Source organism: Delphinapterus leucas, chromosome 3, assembly GCF_059928025.1.
Source record: "Delphinapterus leucas isolate spDelLeu-1000000601 "Yukka" chromosome 3, BTC_Dleu_Yukka2, whole genome shotgun sequence".
Lineage (NCBI taxonomy): Eukaryota > Metazoa > Chordata > Mammalia > Artiodactyla > Monodontidae > Delphinapterus > Delphinapterus leucas.
Window position 1 is genome coordinate 85,038,742 of NC_143131.1, and position 19,763 is coordinate 85,058,504.

At 33.9% G+C, this 19,763-nt stretch overlaps 1 protein-coding gene across 4 annotated transcripts in view; it reads left to right on the forward strand.

Annotated features, from left to right (window-relative positions):
• Positions 1-16,842, forward strand: part of PPIP5K2 (diphosphoinositol pentakisphosphate kinase 2) — a 75,809-nt gene extending 58,967 nt beyond the window's left edge. For 2 of the 4 annotated variants that reach the window (XM_030759699.2, XM_089908410.1), the window contains 6 exons: positions 524-596; positions 2,194-2,313; positions 3,214-3,276; positions 6,878-7,018; positions 10,153-10,278; positions 15,129-16,842. In XM_030759699.2, coding sequence (XP_030615559.1) covers positions 524-596; positions 2,194-2,313; positions 3,214-3,276; positions 6,878-7,018; positions 10,153-10,278; positions 15,129-15,241 — 636 coding nt within the window. In that variant the 3' untranslated portion in view covers positions 15,242-16,842. The remainder of the gene's footprint in view (positions 1-523; positions 597-2,193; positions 2,314-3,213; positions 3,277-6,877; positions 7,019-10,152; positions 10,279-15,128) is intronic. The other 2 variants (XM_030759700.2, XM_030759705.2) reach the window with 2 other exon arrangements.
• Positions 16,843-19,763: the final 2,921 nt, after the last annotated feature.

Genomic DNA, 19,763 nt, shown 5'->3' on the forward strand with positions numbered 1-19,763 from the left:
AGAATTTCAGCAATTTCCTTTTGGAAATATAATGCATTGATTATAGGAAAAGGGATTATGGTATCCATTAAGGCTGTGAATATTTAAAGGTTACTCTGATAAAGCCTGTGCATGGATCAGTAATTGTATGGTGATCTCAACAGTCTGTCTGTCCTTTCTTTTGTTTGTGATTGTTTTTTCCCCCTTCAAATACAGGAGCCGTTTAAGAGTGGGCATTTGGCTTCTTTTAAGAGAGAGTGAAATTATTAATTGTCTATTAATTGTTTCTTTTCATCTGTCTTGTTTCATACATGATATTTAATTCTGAATGCCTGCTTCGCACCACTTCATTGCAAGGACCTCATATGAAATGGACTCCCTTCAGAAGGGGATCTTGCATGATCTTTCATAATTTGTGTATTTCTACTAATATTTATCATACAGCTTATTAACCTTTGTCTGTCTGGAACAGGCTTCAAATGAAGTATGGACTTTTAAATTTATTTTACTGTTTTAGTTCATTTATTTTGCTTTCCTTGTGCAGGTTGTATCTGAAAATGCTAATTACTTGCGAACACCACGAACTCTTGTAGAACAGAAGCAGAACCCTACTGTAGGTATGTGGTCTAAAGGAAGTTGTATTCCAAACCTTAAACTCACTATTTTGCACACATGTAAAACTCTTCAGAGGTGAAAGCATGACCAAATGCTATGCTTTAGTTTTTATTTAACATACACTAATTCAGAAATGTTGTCATAAAGCTCAAAATATAAAGTTTTGATGAAATAAATACGAAATAGCATTAATTTTGTTTCATAACCCTTTTGAATGCCCATAATGTAAACTACTTAGTCTAATTGCCAGTGCTCATTTTTAATCTTGTATTCTATAAGTTAAAATCCCAACATGTTTTAATTTAGGAAGGAAACATCATTTTTCCCAGCTGATAAAGATGAAAATATGTTATTGCATACAAAAAGAATCTACTATTCTGATTAAAAAAATTTTTAAGTGGGGAGTGTTTCAAACCCTGTCTGGGTATATTAATTATCCTTTTGGTTTTGGTCATCTCTTAAGGAAAGCCAAAGCAAAACTAATGTACAGTGACAATGTTAATTCTTCATTGACCTATAGAACATAATTGTTTCTTTGCTAACACTCAAGCAAAGCAACATTGAAAAAGACCTTTCTAAACTTATTTTAGTTTTAAGGTCATTATAGATAAACTACATGAGATAATGACATATTATTTTCTGTAAATAGTTGTCTAAATCAGTTTAATAACAGCATAAATAAATTTCATTATGTTTCGACTATGTATGTACTATGATCTCTATACTAAGTTTATGAACTATCCATTGATGACTACATACTTGAAAAATCTCTCTTTAATTACATATATGTTAATTGATACCTTTTGATATTCCCACAGTGTCTTGCCAGATACACATACACACACACGTGTGTGTGTGTGTATATATATGTGTGTGTGTGTATATATATATATACATATTATATATATATATATATATATATATTACTCCTTTCTTTATATATCATAATGTATCTGATAAAAATTTACTTAATCCTTACCCAGTGGTAAAAGTTTTACTTGGGTATAAAGACTTTTACTACAAGTTAAGCATTAGATTGGGGTCTTATTAATTAAGATCTTAAATCATTTAAGTATTAGGAATTTAGAGTGATTTAGGCCTGAATGACCACTTAAAAGGAATTGTTTCACCTGGTCTTCTCACAAATTTCATAATAGATATTGATAACTCAAATTCAAGGGCATCAGGAAAGCTTCTTCATTTACAGATATACATTCAAAAATATTGATTTAGTATGATTTAATTTATGCTAGGAGAAGTTTTTTTATATGGCCTGCTCACGCAAATTGATTGACAGAATTCCTTATCATCCTAAATTAATTTTTATGATAGTTTTTTTTAATATGTATATGTCTAATTATTGTGTGGGCATATTATTTTCCTCAAAGAACATTTTCTCCAGTGTAAAATGCCTCCATTTGTACATATGATAAATGGTGGTGGTGATTGTATTAAGTTGACATTAAAAGTGAATTGTGAGCCTGTTCAGGGCACTGCCAAGTATGTGTGGTAAGAGCCATGTTATTGCATGCTGCATGAATTCCCAATGTGAATAGAAGAACACCCGTTGTTGTATGTATTTTCTCTAACTCCCATCAGGGTCTCACTGTGCGGGCCTGTTTAGCACCTCAGTGCTCGGGGGTTCTTCAAGCGCACCTAACCTACAGGATTATGCTCGTACTCATCGTAAAAAGCTGACCTCTTCTGGCTGCATAGATGGTATGTGCACACATGCACACACAGATTCATACCTACACCCATGCACACACCCATGAGCATACGATATTTCTCAAAGGCAAGCCTAAGGCCACTGACTGATGCAAGTGGAATCCTAGCACCCTTTGCCTAAGTGACTATCAGTGCTCTGTTATTCACTACTTGGGTCCATGTTTCATCAAACAGTTAATTGTAGTTAGACTTACAGTACTTGTTCAGTGAGTATTTCACTGAAATATGAAATTTAGAACTATATCATGTGTATTCTTCTTTTAAATAGTTGATAAGCCATATTATAAAGAGTAAATCTTTCTTTGATCTGTTAAACGTTTGTTCATTATTAAACCTTATTTTATTTACTAGTATTGATCTAAATAAATAAAGTGAATGGAATGTTTATAAGTAGAAGAAAATATCATATTGGCAATATTTTTATTAGAATAAACATAAGATGAGAATATTTTAGGACCCCTAGTAGAAGGAAATCCTCTCATTACTGTTAATACACCTTAAATTATAGTATTCAGAACATCTCTTGAGGCTCACAGAAGCTTGCCCCTTTTGTTAATAGGAGTGTTTATTAGCCCTTTCTGAATTAGCTTTATTTGAAACTTTTTCTCATGTATCCACAAATTTATTTTGCTCAGTAAAACATGGCTTTCCCAGAATTGCCAGCTCATCCTGCTTTTCTTTCTTTTGTATATTTCGTTAAACACTTTGCCTCTATCATCAAGCCATTTACTTCTTTTAACCAGTTTTTGGCTTATTTCCCTCTCTCACCATCCCTTCTGCATGTCACCTAATTCTAACCTCCTTATATATTTGTTTTTCCTCCTCTTTTTTTAAGTGTCCTTCTTTTGGTAGCTGTTACGAATTTCAGGTACCTGTTTTTCTCTTTCTCAGACGCCACACGTGGTTCTGCTGTTAAAAGGTTTTCTATCTCATTTGCTCGACACCCAACCAATGGTACGTTTTGCTTTTATTTTAAAAGATAATCCCCTGCTTCATCCTTTTTTATTTTTCTTCTGTTTCAAAATATGTGGGGTATACAGTATCATTCATTTCTCAGTCCTTAATTTCAATTGGCATACAATTCTAACTTATTATTCACCCAAAATATTGATACTGTCTAGCTCCCTGTTTCATCTGTAATTTAGACAATAATTTAGCACTACTCATCAAACTGTTAAATGACCACAATGATGATGAGTTTTAATACTTAATTAGCACCTAAAAATTCCTTCTGATTTCTCAAGTGATCAATCTACGTAATTTTAAAAATACAATTAGTATTATTTATTTTCTTTTTAATTCTTAATAATTTTAATGTGTTTTTCTTTCTAATTTATTTTCTTTTTTTTTGAATTTTTGAATTTTATTTTTTTATACAGCAGGTTCTTATTAGTTATCTATCTTATACATATTAGTGTATATAGGTCAATCCCAATCTTCCAATTCTCCCAACCATGATTACATGGTTGTTTCATTGAGCTATTTAACAAAAATACAGAACCACGCTTGTCAAATAGCCAAATGAGATGTGTCTTTGAAAACTTCTTGGGAACCAGGGGATGCAGGTTTCACTGTGTAACATTATTTATCCCTGGCTGTCTAAAGCAAAACCAAACTTGGTCTGGAGCACTCTGAAAACTTCATTCAGCGTTCACTTTGTCCTCATGTGGCAATATGGTTTGCTGCTGTCGAGCAACCAATTTTGGGGGGGTATCATTGCTTTTTGTTAGGATTTGGAGGGCTCCTGATAGGAAGAAGACTAGGCTAAAAAATCTAGACAACCAGTTCAATTAAATTCAGTTTTTGAGGCTGAACAGGAAGGTTTTGTGGCCATTATTTATAAGCTGAATTTTGCACTATTACCGCTTTCTTACATAGAGCTTTTTTCATGTGGGACAAGAGGGAATATTTACTAATCATTTTTAAATAACTCAGAATCAAAGAATTTAAAAGAAAACGTACATGTTTTTGCTTTTATTCGGAATGAAGTTGTTTTTATCCATGCAATTTTTTTTTTCTTTTTCTTTTTAATTGTAAGTAAGTCTTTCAAAAACTCAAGTCAGGTCTTTCAGAAGCTATTATGAAGCTCAGGGATTGAACACAAGTTTATAGTCATTCTTCTCCTTCTGGATCCTTTAACAGCACACCTAAGTTAACAGTGCACTAATACTTCTTGAAGGTGGAGTAAGAAGATCTAATCCTCAACAAGTGAAAATTTAGCCTTAAAGCTAAATGTGCTTTCCCTCCATTGTAGCTGTTTAAATGCTACTTTTTGAAGAAAAAGATCCTTATTTGATACAGCTGCAGCTTCTAAAGAACCCACATGCATAAGAACTTCTTAGAAGAAAAACCAAAGTCACAAGAAAAACCGAAGTCACGAGGAAAACTGAAGTCACAAAATTCTAAAGAAGAGACATTGAAGATTTAAGACTGACTATAGTTTTTATACAAAATGCTTATGTGTTTATAGCCAGTATTGCAAGTTTTATATAGGAGAAATCTTTGTTTACTGAAGCTTAAAAATAAAAAAGCTTTTGTTAAGTTTAACAGAAAATAGAGTAATTTTATATTCTTTTGGTTTAGACTTTTTAAAAAATGTGGATTTTCCACACTTTGTGTGACTTGATGCATATAAAATGCATCCCTTTCAATTCTATAAATATTTCTTTTGGGTTTCAAATTTTCTTTTTTATGCTGTGTTGTCTTATCTGTCCTCTGAGTTGTCATTTGACTCTTTTTCTTTTCCTTAACTTTCATGTTTTTTCCATCTTAACATATATTATGGACTTACCCCTCCCCTTCATCTTTAGTTCAAAGAACATGGTGAAACAAGTATCTTCTGACAGTGCTTTACCTTATTTTCTGGGCCTCTGTGCAGAACACCTACACCTCTATAGGTGCTGGTCCGTTTCCTCTGTGGAATTTCTAGGCTCCAGTGGTATGTTTTTATAGCTTCTAAACGTGACAGCAGGGTGGCTTTTTAAACTGCTGCGCTAACCCTTTCACTGTGCATTAAAGAAAAAGTTTACTAAGGATAGATGGAAAAAGATGTAGTCCAAAGGGGCTTGATTATATTGTCATTTGCCTGTTATAAAATCTAACAGGCAAGTGCAAGAAAATAGTTGTTACAAAAGACTTATGAACATTCTGAGGAAAGGATGAAAAAGCCACAGTATTAAGTTTAGCATAATGCAAGGAAAGGGTTTGCGCTTATTTGCATGAATCTTGTACTTTTAAAGAAATGTAGTACTTGTGGAAGCCTAATTTCTTTAGTGCTTAACTTAGGTGCTTTAGCTGCTGCTATGGTATTATAGTTTTGTTTTGTTTTAAGTATATGTAATGTCCTGTCATGCTTTGGTTTGCACCTGAAAATCAAACATACCAGTTTTGTTAATCAAAGGATTTGTTGTTTTCATTGAAAGATAGATTCTCTTTTAACCAGAGTTTCCTTATTGCAGCTAAGAATTAGACAGTTCTTGGGTCAGTATTTTCTCCCAAAATTAAATAAATATCAGTCAGTGTTAAAATGAGCACATGCCTATTGAAGCAGAGAGTTTTCCAGTCTATTTGAGTTTAATTAATTTTTACTTTTAACTTAAGAATATTAGACTTTATGTAGAAACTAAACATTAAAAGTATTTCTTTTGGAGGAAAACTAGTTTAAATTTTTGAAAAAGTACATGCAGAAAGACTTGTTATTTTAGTTGTATATAAAAGCAATTTTAAAAGCCATTCAGTTGAATAAAGTAGGCAATATTTATAAAAAGTGAATAACCTATGTCCTATTTGTTTAAAAAAAACTGTATATTTAAGTGCTTTTGTTTCACTGATGGTATTAATACATATCTGCATGGTTTGTTTCATGAAATTTTTGTATTCCTGTGCCATTGTTGAATGCAAACATATTTGTATTTTGTATTGCTTTTTACTTGGCCTGACTTCACTCAGCTAGCAATTTCCAACAATAGAATTATTGTGTTAATTCAATAAAGGTAGGTGAAATATGTTTTGGAATTTTAATTTCAGCGTAAATGAATGGATGTTATTTTGGGGTCACACTAGAGAGTATTATTGGCCTTGTTATGACTAGAAAAGTATTTAAAGTCACTCTTCACAAGTAATCGCTTAATTGTTTTTCAACAAGAAGTTACCTTTAGCATTCTGGCATCAGGGACACATTATGGCATCAGCTTCTTCACCTATCAAATAGATCTGATTCTAAAAAGTAAAAACTAAAAAACCTGTATTTTTCTGTTTATTATTCCCCCAGGTTTTTTTCTTTAAGTGTTATTCTTAGATTTTACCAAAATAGAGAATGAAATTGTGTGCATGCTGTACTATGTGGTTACATTTAAAATGAAATCTTTGTCACATCCTGATCCAACCCCATACTGCATAGCATCTGGTGTCATGACTTCAGAGATCTCGTGTGTTTGCATGTGATAGATTGAAAAGACCTAAACTGTCTAGTTCTAAGCAATGGTCTTCTTCCTTTTTAATTAATGATTTTTAAGATATCCAACTCTTGTTTTTGTTTTTGTTTTTTTCCCCTCAGGCTTTGAATTGTATTCGATGGTGCCATCTATTTGTCCTCTAGAAACTCTTCACAATGCCCTGTCTTTAAAGCAGGTGGATGAATTTCTTGCTTCCATTGCTTCTCCATCAAGTGAAGTTCCACAGAAGACCCCTGAAATTTGTAGGAAAATTATTATTATTATTTGATTTTTAGGCAATAGAGATTATCTGAATATAAAAATAATTATAAAAACATAAATTCAATAGTGATACTAAATAGAATTTTAGGAGAGAAAGAGAAGAACATTATTTAGAATTCTTTGGTATAATATGCAATGTACCAGGCTGTTGTCTTGACTCTTCGCATTTTTTTTTACAGAAAGGGGGGAAAAAAATCTAAGAACCAGCAATAAAATCAGCAACATGTAATATAGAGTCATGGTCTTATTTCCACATTCCTATTGTATGTCATTTTATAATAAGCTTTTTAAAAATGACAAAACATCAGTCTATATTAACCTACACATGCCACATGCCCATCCCTTCACCACTTTTGATAAGCAGTCATATAGACTCAGAAAGAGCCCTTAACTAAAGAGAGCAAATTAGGACAACAGTTTTTTAAATTGTGTTCTGCAGAAAATATTCTGAAGAGGTTAATTCCTCTGTGTAAAAAAAAAAAAAAAAAAAAAGATGTTTGTGGCTAAGTAAGTTTTGGAAACTTTATTATATCCCACCTCCCTTTCAAGAGGTGTAGTTTCATCAGCATATAAACAGCTAAGGTTCTTCTTTCTATAAAGAAAACTATATACCCACATTTTCCAGAACTTCCTTGCTGAGAAAACACTTTGTTTGGTAATGCATTTAAACATCATGTAGAACTATCCTGAGGGACTTCAGTTTGGGAAATGTTCAGGGCTACCTTTTTAGATGTGAGAAGTCAGCTGGCTGTTGTCATTTTCAGCTCTGTAGGATCATTTGACACATTGGAATTTCCAGTTTAGGAAGCATTCATTCTGAAAGAGAATGCTCTGCTTAGAGTTAAAAGTCTTGCTAGTCCTAGTCATATCTTAGGAAAGGTACGAACTTTCTATGTATACCAACTCCTTTTTGTAAGGAGAATGTTGTAAATATGTTTTTCCCAAGAATGAAATTGGACGTCTTGGGATGAAAGCCACTTTTGTGTGTTGCTGTTACTCTCCTCCCTTTCCTGGGGAACCACAATATATTATTCTACAGAATTCTATTCAGTGTATTCTGTCCAAACAGCGCCCCCTGCATTTTTGCCTTTCTCTTTCACATCTGGTGGTAGAGGTCAGCTTTTAACCATTAAGGGTAATGGAGAGGTATCTTGGTGTGAATGTTCTAAAATATTTCACTTTAGGAATGGTTTGGGGAAGTAGGTTTCAGTTTTAAATGTACATATGAATGTGTCTGATTCTGGGAATTGATAATACTCCAAATGAAATAACCTGCAAGCTATAAAGTCAAAGTCAGGAAACTGAAGGATGTTCTTCCTTTTATATTCTCTGTTAGCTGATAGAATGGACAATGCTGCTCCTCAGAACGCAGTAGAGAACCTGAATAAATAAATTCTCATTTTCTCTTTTACCCTTCTTTATACTTGACATTTCAATGCTTCCCTGGATCAGGGATTTATAATCTTAAAATAGAGATTAAAGAAAGACTGTAAATAGTAAATAAGAATTTAAGGTAGGCATTAATGCTGCTTTGAATTTAGAAGATCTTCAGTAAATGACTTAAAGGTAAAGTAGCAGTAATGACATCTGTTTTGGAAAGAGAACTTTGGTGGAATATTTACAAAAAGATAATCTTTGAATGTTTATGCTGTGGCATTGCTACCTTATGATGGCTTCATTTCTGTGGTTAGTGAATTCAGTTCCTCAGAGTGTATTATTGAGGTATATTAATGAAATGAAATATTAAATTCCTTTTCTAGTTCTCATTAACTCTTCTCTATATTATAGACACAAGTTGTACCCCAACCCCTCTAGTTCTCTTAAAATTTCATTCCATTACTTACTAAGGGAACTAGATGAGAAAGTAAATATAGTTAATGCAGTTCATAGAGTTGGATAAACCTTAGAGTTAATCTAATTCATTGGTCTTCAAACTATATTCCCAAGAGCTTTAGGAAGTTCCATGAGGAAGAGAAGGATGCTGAGTGATTAGGCCTGTGTCTTCTGTGGTTGCTTCAATCAGAGTCTCTGCTTTGATCTGTTTTATTTAAGATTTCATTTGAGAAAAGCTTACTGTTTTAAGAGAAAAACTTAGAGACACCATTGAGGAAATTAACCAGTTAGTGCTCAAGCAAGACTAAAACCCAGGTCTCCTAAAGTGTATGGTTTTTCCATTCTCTTTGATTAAAGAAAATAGGGTTCCAATTATGATGGAAGTATCTGAATCCTGTATTGTATAGTGTAACTGCAGAATAAATATTTAGTAGTCACAATATATTTATGTAATTTATACTTAATTCCCTGGATTGTCAAGGAAGTAACATCATAATATAGAACTATACTGAATTTGTGGCATTCATAACAAAGGAGAAGACATTGTTAATATCTGCCATTCACAGATTTTTTTCTCACCTAGGACAAAATTAATTTTGCGGTAGCTAGTAGATAGCTTACAATGAGGCACTGACAATATCAGGTTGGTGGAAAAGGTGTGAGAATACTAATTGGATAAGTTAGAGGTGGAAGTTATAATAGGATAAAAAATGCAAGCAGAAAAGAGCTAAGTAATGATGTGGTGCTTTATAGGATGTTTTAGGCACTTTTTAATCACTTGTGTATTATTTTATTAATGGCTACTTTGATCTTCTGCCAGTGAAATTTGTATTCATTCAGTGTGGGTATCAACCACCAAAGGCACATTTGCCATAATTGGCCCACATATTGATTTTTCAGAGACACTGTGTTGATTGCTATCAGGTCCTCTTCCAAAATTGCAGTAGTAGGCAAATCGGTCTTTTGTTATCTCCTTAACTCCCTTTGTTTAGGAACCCAAAAGGTCATGCCAGTAGCTGCCCCACTCCAGCCTATCCTTTCCCAGAGGACTTCATACTTAAGAATTGTACCTACTTGTCCTTTTCACACCTCTCAATCTCCCCACCTTAATTAGAAAGAAAAAAAAATATTTAAATTTCTTTTGCTTGAAGATAAATCTCATCTGGGTGATATAGGAAGACAATCTGATTTAATTATTTGTAATCTGGTTAGTTTAGATTTGATAGAATTGTCAGAAAATTATTGAATTACCATGTTGGGTTTGTTTGTTTGTTTTTTCCAGCCTCTTCAGCTTCATGTTCCAGTCCAATAATAAGAAGAAAAGTATCTTTAAATACATATACACCTGCAAAGATCCTCCCAATGCCAGCAGCTACCATAAAGAGTACTAAAGCAAGCAGCAAACCAGGTTAGGAGTGTGTGTGAATTTGTGGATTCAATATAGCAATTTAAAAAAATATATATATATATATACATATAGCAACTAGAGGGGCTTCCCTGGTGGCGCAGTGGTTGAGAGTCCACCTGCCGATGCAGGGGACCCGGGTTCGTACCTCGGTCTGGGAAGATCCCACATGCCGCGGAGCGGCTGGGCCTGTGAGCAGTTGCCGCTGAGCCTGTGCGTCTGGAGCTTGTGCTCTGCAACACGAGAGGCCACAGCAGTGAGAGGCCCGCATATCACAAATATATATATATATATGTGTGTGTATATATATATATATATACACACACATATATATATATATATAGCAATTAGAGGAGTAATAATAGCTTGCTTTGTAGATGTAAAGATCTGTTTTTAAGTAGGATCCTTAGACTCTAGGAACTCTGTTATTGTAGCCTATTTACATATTTGGGGTTTTTTTTCTCCATTAATTATCCCCCCTTTCCCTCACATATGTTAATAAAATATACTTCATACTCATACTTTTCCAAACTGATTTATGGACTGTCTTGTCTTCTTTTGCTTTTCTCTTGAGCCGAGGCATCACTTTAGTCATTTTGTTTGAAAGATTTTTTTTTTTCTCTTTCCCTAGAGTATTTTAATCTCTCCATTCTCAGTCTGGTGCTGTAACTACCAAATTCAACTATGTTTTATCAGCTTTTTTCTGTTTTTACTTGGCATATTTGATTGTGTTGTTGCCCATTACAGATGAAGAAAGTTGCAGAGAGGTTATGACTTGTCCCTGTTCATGTAGCTAGTAGTCAGTAGACCTAAGACCTGAATACTCTTTGAATCATGGTGCATTGTTCTCTATGTTTTAGATGCATAATAAATGTACCAAGTGCACTAAAAAAGAATTATTCCATAGTTTATTGATGTAGCGTTCTGTAAGTATCCATTAGGTCAAGATTGTTGATAATGTTACTCAGATCTTCTGCGTATTTACCATTTTGGGGGATGGCAACACGTACAAGGGAGGGGAGGTTCTGATTGTTCTAGCAGTTGCTTAGAGAGCAGTTTCTACTCACAATTGTGGAATTGTCTGCTTCCCTCTTTAATTTGGTCAGTTTTTACTTTGTGAATTTTGAAACCCTGTTATTAGGTGCATACACATTTGATTGTTATGACTTCCTAATGTATTGCCCCAATATCATCATGAAATTTCCCTCTTTGATTTCTAGTAATGCTTTGTCTTAAAGTTTATTTTATCTAATGTGAATTTAGCTACTTCAGCTTTCTTATGACTACTGTATGCATGGTATATATATATATATATATATATATGTATATTTAATTTATTTTATTGAAGTATAGTTGATTTACAATGTTGTGTTAATATCTGATGTACAGCAAAGTGTTTCAGTTTTATATATATATATACTTTTTCATATTCTTTTCCATTCTGGTTTATTACAGGATATTGAATATACTTCCCTGTGCTTTAATTTAAAGTAGGACCTTGTTGTTTATCCATTCTATATATAATAGTTTACATCTGCTAATCCCAAACCCCCAATCCATCCCATCCCCACCCACCCTCCCCCTTGGCAATCGCAGGTCTGTTCTCTATATCTGTGAGTCTGTTTCTGTTTCGTAGATAAGTTCATTTATGTCATATTTTAGATTCCACATATAAGTGATATCATATGGTATTTGTCTTTCTGACTTACTTCACTTAGTGTGATGAGTGAAGTCCATCTAGGTCCATGAAGTCCATCTAGGTCCATCCATGTTGCTGCAAATGGCATTATTTCATTCTTTTTGTGGCTGAGTAGTATTCCATTGTATATATATACCATATCTTCTTTATCCATTCATCTGTCGATGGACATTTAGGTTGTTTCCATGTCTTGGCTATTGTAATTAGTGCTGCTGTGAACATAGGTGTGCGTGTATCTTTTTGAATTATAGTTTTTTCTGGATATATGCCCAGGAATGGGATTGCTGGATCATATGCTAACTCTATTTTTAGTTTTTTGAGGAACCTCCAAACTGTTTTCCATAGTGGCTGAGCCAGTTTACATTCCCAACATCAGTATAGGAGGGTTCCCTTTTCTCCACACCCTCGCTAGCACTTGTAATTTGTAGACTTTTTAATGATGGCCATTCTGACCAGTGTGAGGTGGTACTTCATTGTAGTTTTGATTTGCATTTCTCTAATAATGAGCAATGATGAGCATCTTTTCATTTGCCTATTGATCATCTGTATGTCTTCTTTGAAGAAATGACTATTTAGGTCTTCATGCATGTGTATATTTTTTTTTAACCAAACTGTCTTCATATTTAAGGGGATCTTTTTTAGACAGTATATATTTGGCTTTTTTAAAAGGCCATTCTAACAATATGTGCCTTATAGTTAGTGTTTATAGTCCATTAACATTTAATGTAATTATTGATATGGTTGAGTTAGGTCTACTCTTTTATTATATTTTCTGTTTATTCCTTCTGATTATTATTCCTTTATTCTTTCCTTCTTGTTTTTTTAATTAATTCAGTATTTTTTAGAATTTCATTTTAACTTATCTATTGGCTTTTTAGCTATACCTTTTTGCATTATTCTTTTATTGGTAGCAGTAAATACATATTTCTGGCTTTTCATGGTCTACTTCGAGTCAATTTTGTGCCACTTAACATAAAATGTAGAAACCTTCCAACTGTATAGGTGTGTTTACCTTCCCTTCTTTCCATCTTTTACACATAGTGTCCCATATGTGTTACTTCCACATGTATTATAAAGGCTACAGTACAATGTTATGATATTTGCTTTAAAGAGTCATATGTATTTTAAAGAAATTAAAAAGAGAAAGAAGTCGTTAATTATCCACATATTTGCTATTTTTAATGTTCTTTATTTCTTCTTTTAAGTGTTTGTTTCCATCTGGTTTCATTTCCCTTCAACTTGAATTTATTTACCATTTCTTATACTTCAGATCTGTTACTATATCTGAAAAAAAAATCTTTATTTTGGGCTTCCCTGGTGGCGCAGTGGTTGAGAGTCCACCTGCCGATGCATGGGACACGGGTTCGTGCCCTGGTCCGGGAAGATCCCACATGCCGTGGAGTGGCTGGGCCCGTGAGCCATGGCCACTGAGCCTGCGCGTCCGGAGCCTGTGCTCCACTATGCGAGAGGCCACAACAGTGAGAGGCCCGCATACCGCAAAAAAAAAAAAAAAAAAAAATCTTTATTTTACCTTCATTCTTGAAAGGTAGTTTTGCTGGACAGAGAATTTGGGAAGAAAGTTTTTTCTTTCAGCATTTTAAGGATGTTGTTCCACTATCTTGTCATTCCTCTTGTTTCTGATGAGAAGTCTTTGTTAATTTGAATTGGTTGTTCCTATGTATGCAATGGGTTAATGGATTATTTTTCTCTGCCTGCTTTCAGTGTTTTCCCTTTATCTTTGATTCTCAGAAGTCTGACTGCGGCATGCTTAGGACTTTTTTTTTTGGTAATAAAATCCTGGTTGATAGTCACTTTTACCTGTCATCTCTATTCTGCTGTTAAACCCATCCAGTGAAATTTTATTTCATATATTTATTCTTTAGTTTTAGACATTTGTTTTGATTCTTCTTTGTAGTTTTTTTTCCTTCAGAGATTTCCTATATTTTTATTCATTATAAGCATATTTTCCTTTGTTCTTGAGCATAGTTAAAATAGTTGCTTTAAAATTCTTGTCTATTAATCTGGCTGATCTCATAAATTTTCTCATTCCCAAGAAGGAAGGTTTATTTCCTGTTTTTCATATACTAAGTAATTTTGGATTGTATCCTAGACAAACACTGGACTCTGTTGTTTCTCTTATGTTCCTCCAAAGAGTATTGGATTGTTTTTAAAGCAAAGAGTTAACCTTGGCTGAACTCAGATTGCAAACCTATGTCTTCTGAAGTGACTGACAGCTCAAATTTCACTTCACTTCTTTTAGCCTGAGCCGGACTTCTTAGGAGCTTACTCTGCTCAAGTCACACACTTGATCCGGGTTTACACAAAGATTTGGGATTCCCCACTGGACTTCCAAGCAGCTATTTTTGCCCCAATACTTTTCTTCTGGTTCTTCATGCTAGTAGGACTGAGTTTTATGTTGTAGTTTTAGCCATTCCACATGGGGCAGACTGGATCCTGTCCTTAAGCCTAAAGCTTTTTTAAAAAGGGCACGGGGGACTAACTCCATGTTGTTCCCTTCTTCCAAATATTGATTCTTTTCTAGTATATGCCTGCTTTTGTTCATTCTTCAGTGTCTTCAGGTAGTTGTTTTTTTCATATTTTATCCTGCACTTATACTTGTTACCTGCAGGAGGAGGATTGGTCTGGCAGGAACTTACCCATCCATACAAAAGTGTAACCTGGCTTAGAATAACTTTTTGATAACTCATTGGGGCTTGATGTTGGTTTGGATATGAAAGGATGATTCCCAAGTCAAGAATGTTTCTAGTTCTTTAATCGTTCAGCTTTTTAGATAGTGGTAAGATAGGAGATACTGAAGAAAATAGACGTTTATAGGGAAAATGATGAGTTCCATTTTAAACATGGTAAGTTTATATTTCCTATCAAATATCTATATAGAGGTTTGTAGTAGGATGTACAGGGTATACAGATCTTGAGGTAAGGGAAAAAGGTCTGGACCAGAAGTATAAATTTGAAGGTCGTTAGGACATTAGATGTTAATTAAAGATGATGGAATAAATGAGTTTCCCAGGAAGAATGCAGGGAAAAAGAGAAGTTTGTTTTATGTTATTTGAACTTCTGTTGATTATTTTGTATTATCTGAACTTGGATTGCTTGTGAAAATCTAAACAGTAGTTTTTCTTTTTATGTATAGCTCCCAGCGGACCTTCTAGTATGGTTGTTCCCAATACCTCATCTCGGAAAAAGGGTGTGAGTAGCAAAACAGAAATGCATGAGCACAAAAAAAACACTGCGAAAAAAAAATGAAATCTTCTTAGCAGAAGCTGGAACTCATTATACTTATAAAAAATCACGTGTTCAGTAGAAAGAGACACATAATAAACCTTGACTGAAAAGTATCAAAGCAAGTAATTTGTGTCTCCTTATACATCTCTGTATTAATTTAAAGATATATGACATCTAGAGAATTCTTTGTATATATTCAGTTAAGGCCTTTGTCATGATCTGGAAATGTTTAAAACAATGTTTATTAGCATTTTATGAGTAGCAAAACTTATGGTGATAAAGATCTGTTGTTCTGAATGTGATGTTTACTGTGTGCCTGTGGTAAAGAAGAGGAATGGGAAAACCCAGACAGCCTGTGCCAATGTCACACAGTAATGCTGTTTGCTGAAGAACCTGTGAGGTGGCCTCTGTACACATTTTCACTTTCACAGGATCACATCTGGGCTGCAAAAACCTATAGCTTGAAATTTGATGACCATACTGGGGACTTTTAAAAAGCATATTTCCAAAGAGATTTCATTGACCATATAGATTAGAAACCTTTTTTTCCCCAATTGTTATGATTACATATATGCTGCAATATTTAATAACTGGAGTATTGGCATATGGGTTATTTTTTCAATCTATGCTTTGAATTTTTATTGTGTATTATTTAAAATATTACATAGGCAGCTGGGATAACTATACCTTTATGCACATACATTTGTAGAAAATATTTTCTTTATATATTTCCTTACCATAAGGTGCTTTTGTTCATCAGGACAATTTTTCTTTGTATATTGGCAAGAAAGACATCTTTAGAGTTTCTTTTTAAGATATAGTTGACAAGTTTATAAATGTTAGTTATCTTCAGAGTTCTTTTTAGATCTAAAAAACTGAGTTCAAGAATGGAGGTAATCAATGTAAGAAGAGTATCTGAATTCCATTGTTAGTAGATATTATGTATAGCACCTATTTTTACCATTTCCATTCTTATCTCTAGAATATCAGTTGATCTCACAAAGATAACTTAAAGATTGAGCATTTGAAATACATGCTCATTTCAAATGATTAGATTTTGAAGGGAAATTGAGATTATTGCATTGTGATTTCATCTATAATGTGAAAAAATATTTATTATCCTTGGTGCTCACTTTCCCCTGATGCACAAATAATTATTGTATAAACCACTTGAAATGACTTAAACTGTAAACCAAACAGTACATCCTGATAAGAATTGCATCCATTGCCAGTTAGGTAACTTAAATTGCTAAAGCTTTACTTTGAGGCTTATGTTTAGAAAAATTATTGAATTCTCGCATGAATGCAGCTATTAAAATCCTTCAGTAGAGACTCTCCTAACCTTAAATCATCATATATGAATTGACTTTAGAAAATAAGCATAATACGTGTTCATTTTAAAAGGTACCAGATGCAAAAGTCACAAATATATACAATTCTGTAAGTTCATATATTTCACATGAATGTAAATGTATTACATGGAGACATGTCTTGTAAACAGTTGAATGTACCTAAGCTTTCTGTATGTGAAAATGTGGTTAATGTGCTCATTGTCAGAGTAAAGAAACTACTTTTATTTTTTAAGTGGAACTGAATTAAAATATTTTATTTCTAGAATCAGAGGATGGCTTAAATGGCAAGTTATTTTTTATTCTTTTCTTTGACCCTTTACTTTTAACTTTCAAAGTAGAATGGGGAAAAGTATTTTAATATTAAACAATGCTCATCTTAGATATTAGATAAAATTTCTTAGTATTGGCCATAGCTATCACAATAGAAACTAACTAGAAAGTTCAGTGCAAGTCACATTTTTCCATTGATATACAAGAACTATGATTTCACTGTAGTCGCCAAACTTGGTAATAACTGCTGTGTAGACAGGACAGTTTTATTTGCAAGAACCTTAGATTCATTTTCCAAAACAAACAAAAAGAAATTATAGTTATCACCATTCAATGGAAGTTTGACTGAAGCATCTGTTTCTCACTTGATTCTATCCCTGTAAAGTGTGTTTTTTGTTTGTTTTAAATACTAGAAGATATTTCTTCTCATAGCTAATCCTCCATCCAGCAAAGAGATGAGAAAGCCCAGCTTGAGGTACTGTTCAGTTATCCTGGCCTGTTAGTCTTCATAGTGCATTATTCAATCTTTTCCCCTTAAAAACCCTGCATATGAACTCAAACCTATTTTTTGCCCTTGAAGTCCAGTGCCAGCAGGTTCTGCTGCTCTGGTTCTAATGAGTTCTTGTAGTCCATTCTTAACTATTAGAAAATGTTTTGGGGGTGTTGTACAGTCTTGGGTTATGGAGAAAAGTATGCTGAACACTTTATATCATGTTTCCTTTGAGTAGGAAATAGAGGCAGAAGGTAGACAGTAAATGAACAGAGAACATGTGGCAGTATGCTTAATATATACATACCTAGAGCAAGAGGGTGATAGATGGCAATTATGAGAGAAAAGTTAAATGATAGTTCTTCAATAACTCTCTTGTTAAAACTCTTTAGACAAAGGAAGAGTTTTTTGATCAAGGTCACCTAGATTTTTCTCCAGGTTCTGCTGACTCTGATCTACCCTGCACGTCCACTATTATTTATTTCCATGCCAGTTTGAACTAAGATTTTACTTTTTTGTTTTGTGTTCATACTTTGGTAAAAAGTTCTCAATCTTTACTTGTGTGCTTATCAAAGTTTGCGTTACATAAAGCATTCATTAGTTTTCTGTCAGTTTACCCTTGCCTTATTTTCTGGACAGTATAGGCAGCCATACTATTCTTGGTCAGGTTGGGATCACTTCTGTGATGGCCCAGCAGTTCCCTCTCTAGCCTCTCTCTAATTCTCTTTCTCTGTACCTGCTGCTACCACAAATAGCAGCATTCTTGCCCATGGGAACAATTTTTACACTCCTTCTGAAGGATTCCCTTGTGATAAGGAGTCCAAGTAGAAACAGCTGTCCCTTTGTATGGAATCCTGGGTACCAAACTATTGGCATGTAAAGTTTTCTTTAAATGGGTCAATTTTTGTGGAAGATCTAGTCTCTATTTTCAGAGAATGGAGTACTATACAAAATCTCTTTATTGTTTTATACTTTATATATATTATATCCTGATTAAAGATATTATTTAGATTTTCTATAGCCTTTTCCTTTGATCCACATGCTTAGTCATGACTTGAGAGAGAGGTAAGTTAAACTCTCCACTTACAGATTACTGTTAAGTTCTCCTCTTATCTGTGGTTTTTACTTTACTTTTTTCTGTACAGTACGTGGCTGTTTTCTGTTGCAAATGAATTCACAACTGTTAAATTTCCATTGTGGGTTTTACCTTTGCCATTATAACAATATTTTTTTTCCTCATTGGATGCTTTTGAAATGTCAGATATTAAGATTATGACCTGTTTTATTGTGGCTTGCATTTGCCTGATATACCCTTATTCATCCTTTTATTTTTTTATAGTGTCGATTTATTTAGGTATTTTATTTTAACTTACTATATAGTGGGTTTTGCTTTGTGATTCTATTTTAGTATCTTATTTCATTTATTAGTATAGTCTAATTGTATTTACTTGTATGTAATATATCTTTGCTTTTAGTTATGTTTTGTTTTTATTGCTTATTTAGTTTATCTTTTTGTAAAAGAATACTTTTCATTGCAAGTAGGAAAAACTCCAATTGAAATTAACTTAAAATCATAAGGAAATTCACTGTTAAACATTTCTGAAGGTCCAAAGATGGTGAGCTTCAGCCACAGTTCTATCAGTCATGTCATCAAGGGCCTAGGTTCTCTCCCTCTTTCCTCTAGCATAGAATAAACTTTTTCCCAAAGTTGTTTTCCGTCATGTTCACAAGATGGTTGCCAGTGGCTTCATGCCTTGTTCATGTCCAGCACAACAGAAATTGAGGAAAATTCTCCTTCAACCATGGAATAGTAAGTCATCTTCTTCAGTGTGATTGGGCTAACTTATTTGGTTATTTGTCCACTTTCTGGATGAATAACATTCACCAGGAGAATTCTATGAACTTATTGGCCCTAGAGCTGGTGATGGGGTCAGATTTCCCCAAAAGCCTCAGCAGTGTTGGTATTTTGGACCAGTTAATTCATTGTGGGAGGCTGTTATGTGTGTTGTAGGATGTTTAGCAGTATCCCTGCACCAAGCTGGAAGGGTTTTAAGACAGTGAGCCAAAATGAAAGTAACAATCAAGTCTTTATTTACTTACTGTGATAAGTGAGAGGCCAAAAAGGAAAGTAGGAAAACAGTGCCCACTCCTCACTGTTCCAAACCCCCACTCCCCGTAGAATGGCACTGAGCAAGGGTCAATCAAATGACAGGTAGTACAGGTGGAGGAAATTGTCTTACTGCTGAGGAGCCTGGAATAAAAGGTTCCTGCCATTTTATGAACCAAGGGGACTAGAGGAAAGGCTATGAGTGAAAAAACTGAGTCATAGTGGAGAAAAGTGTCTTGGTCAAGGCCCGCCCCATAAGGAGGTCTCAGTGGGGAGATCTAAAATGTGTCTCAGCCAAGGTCTCCTGATAAGGAGGCCTGTGAA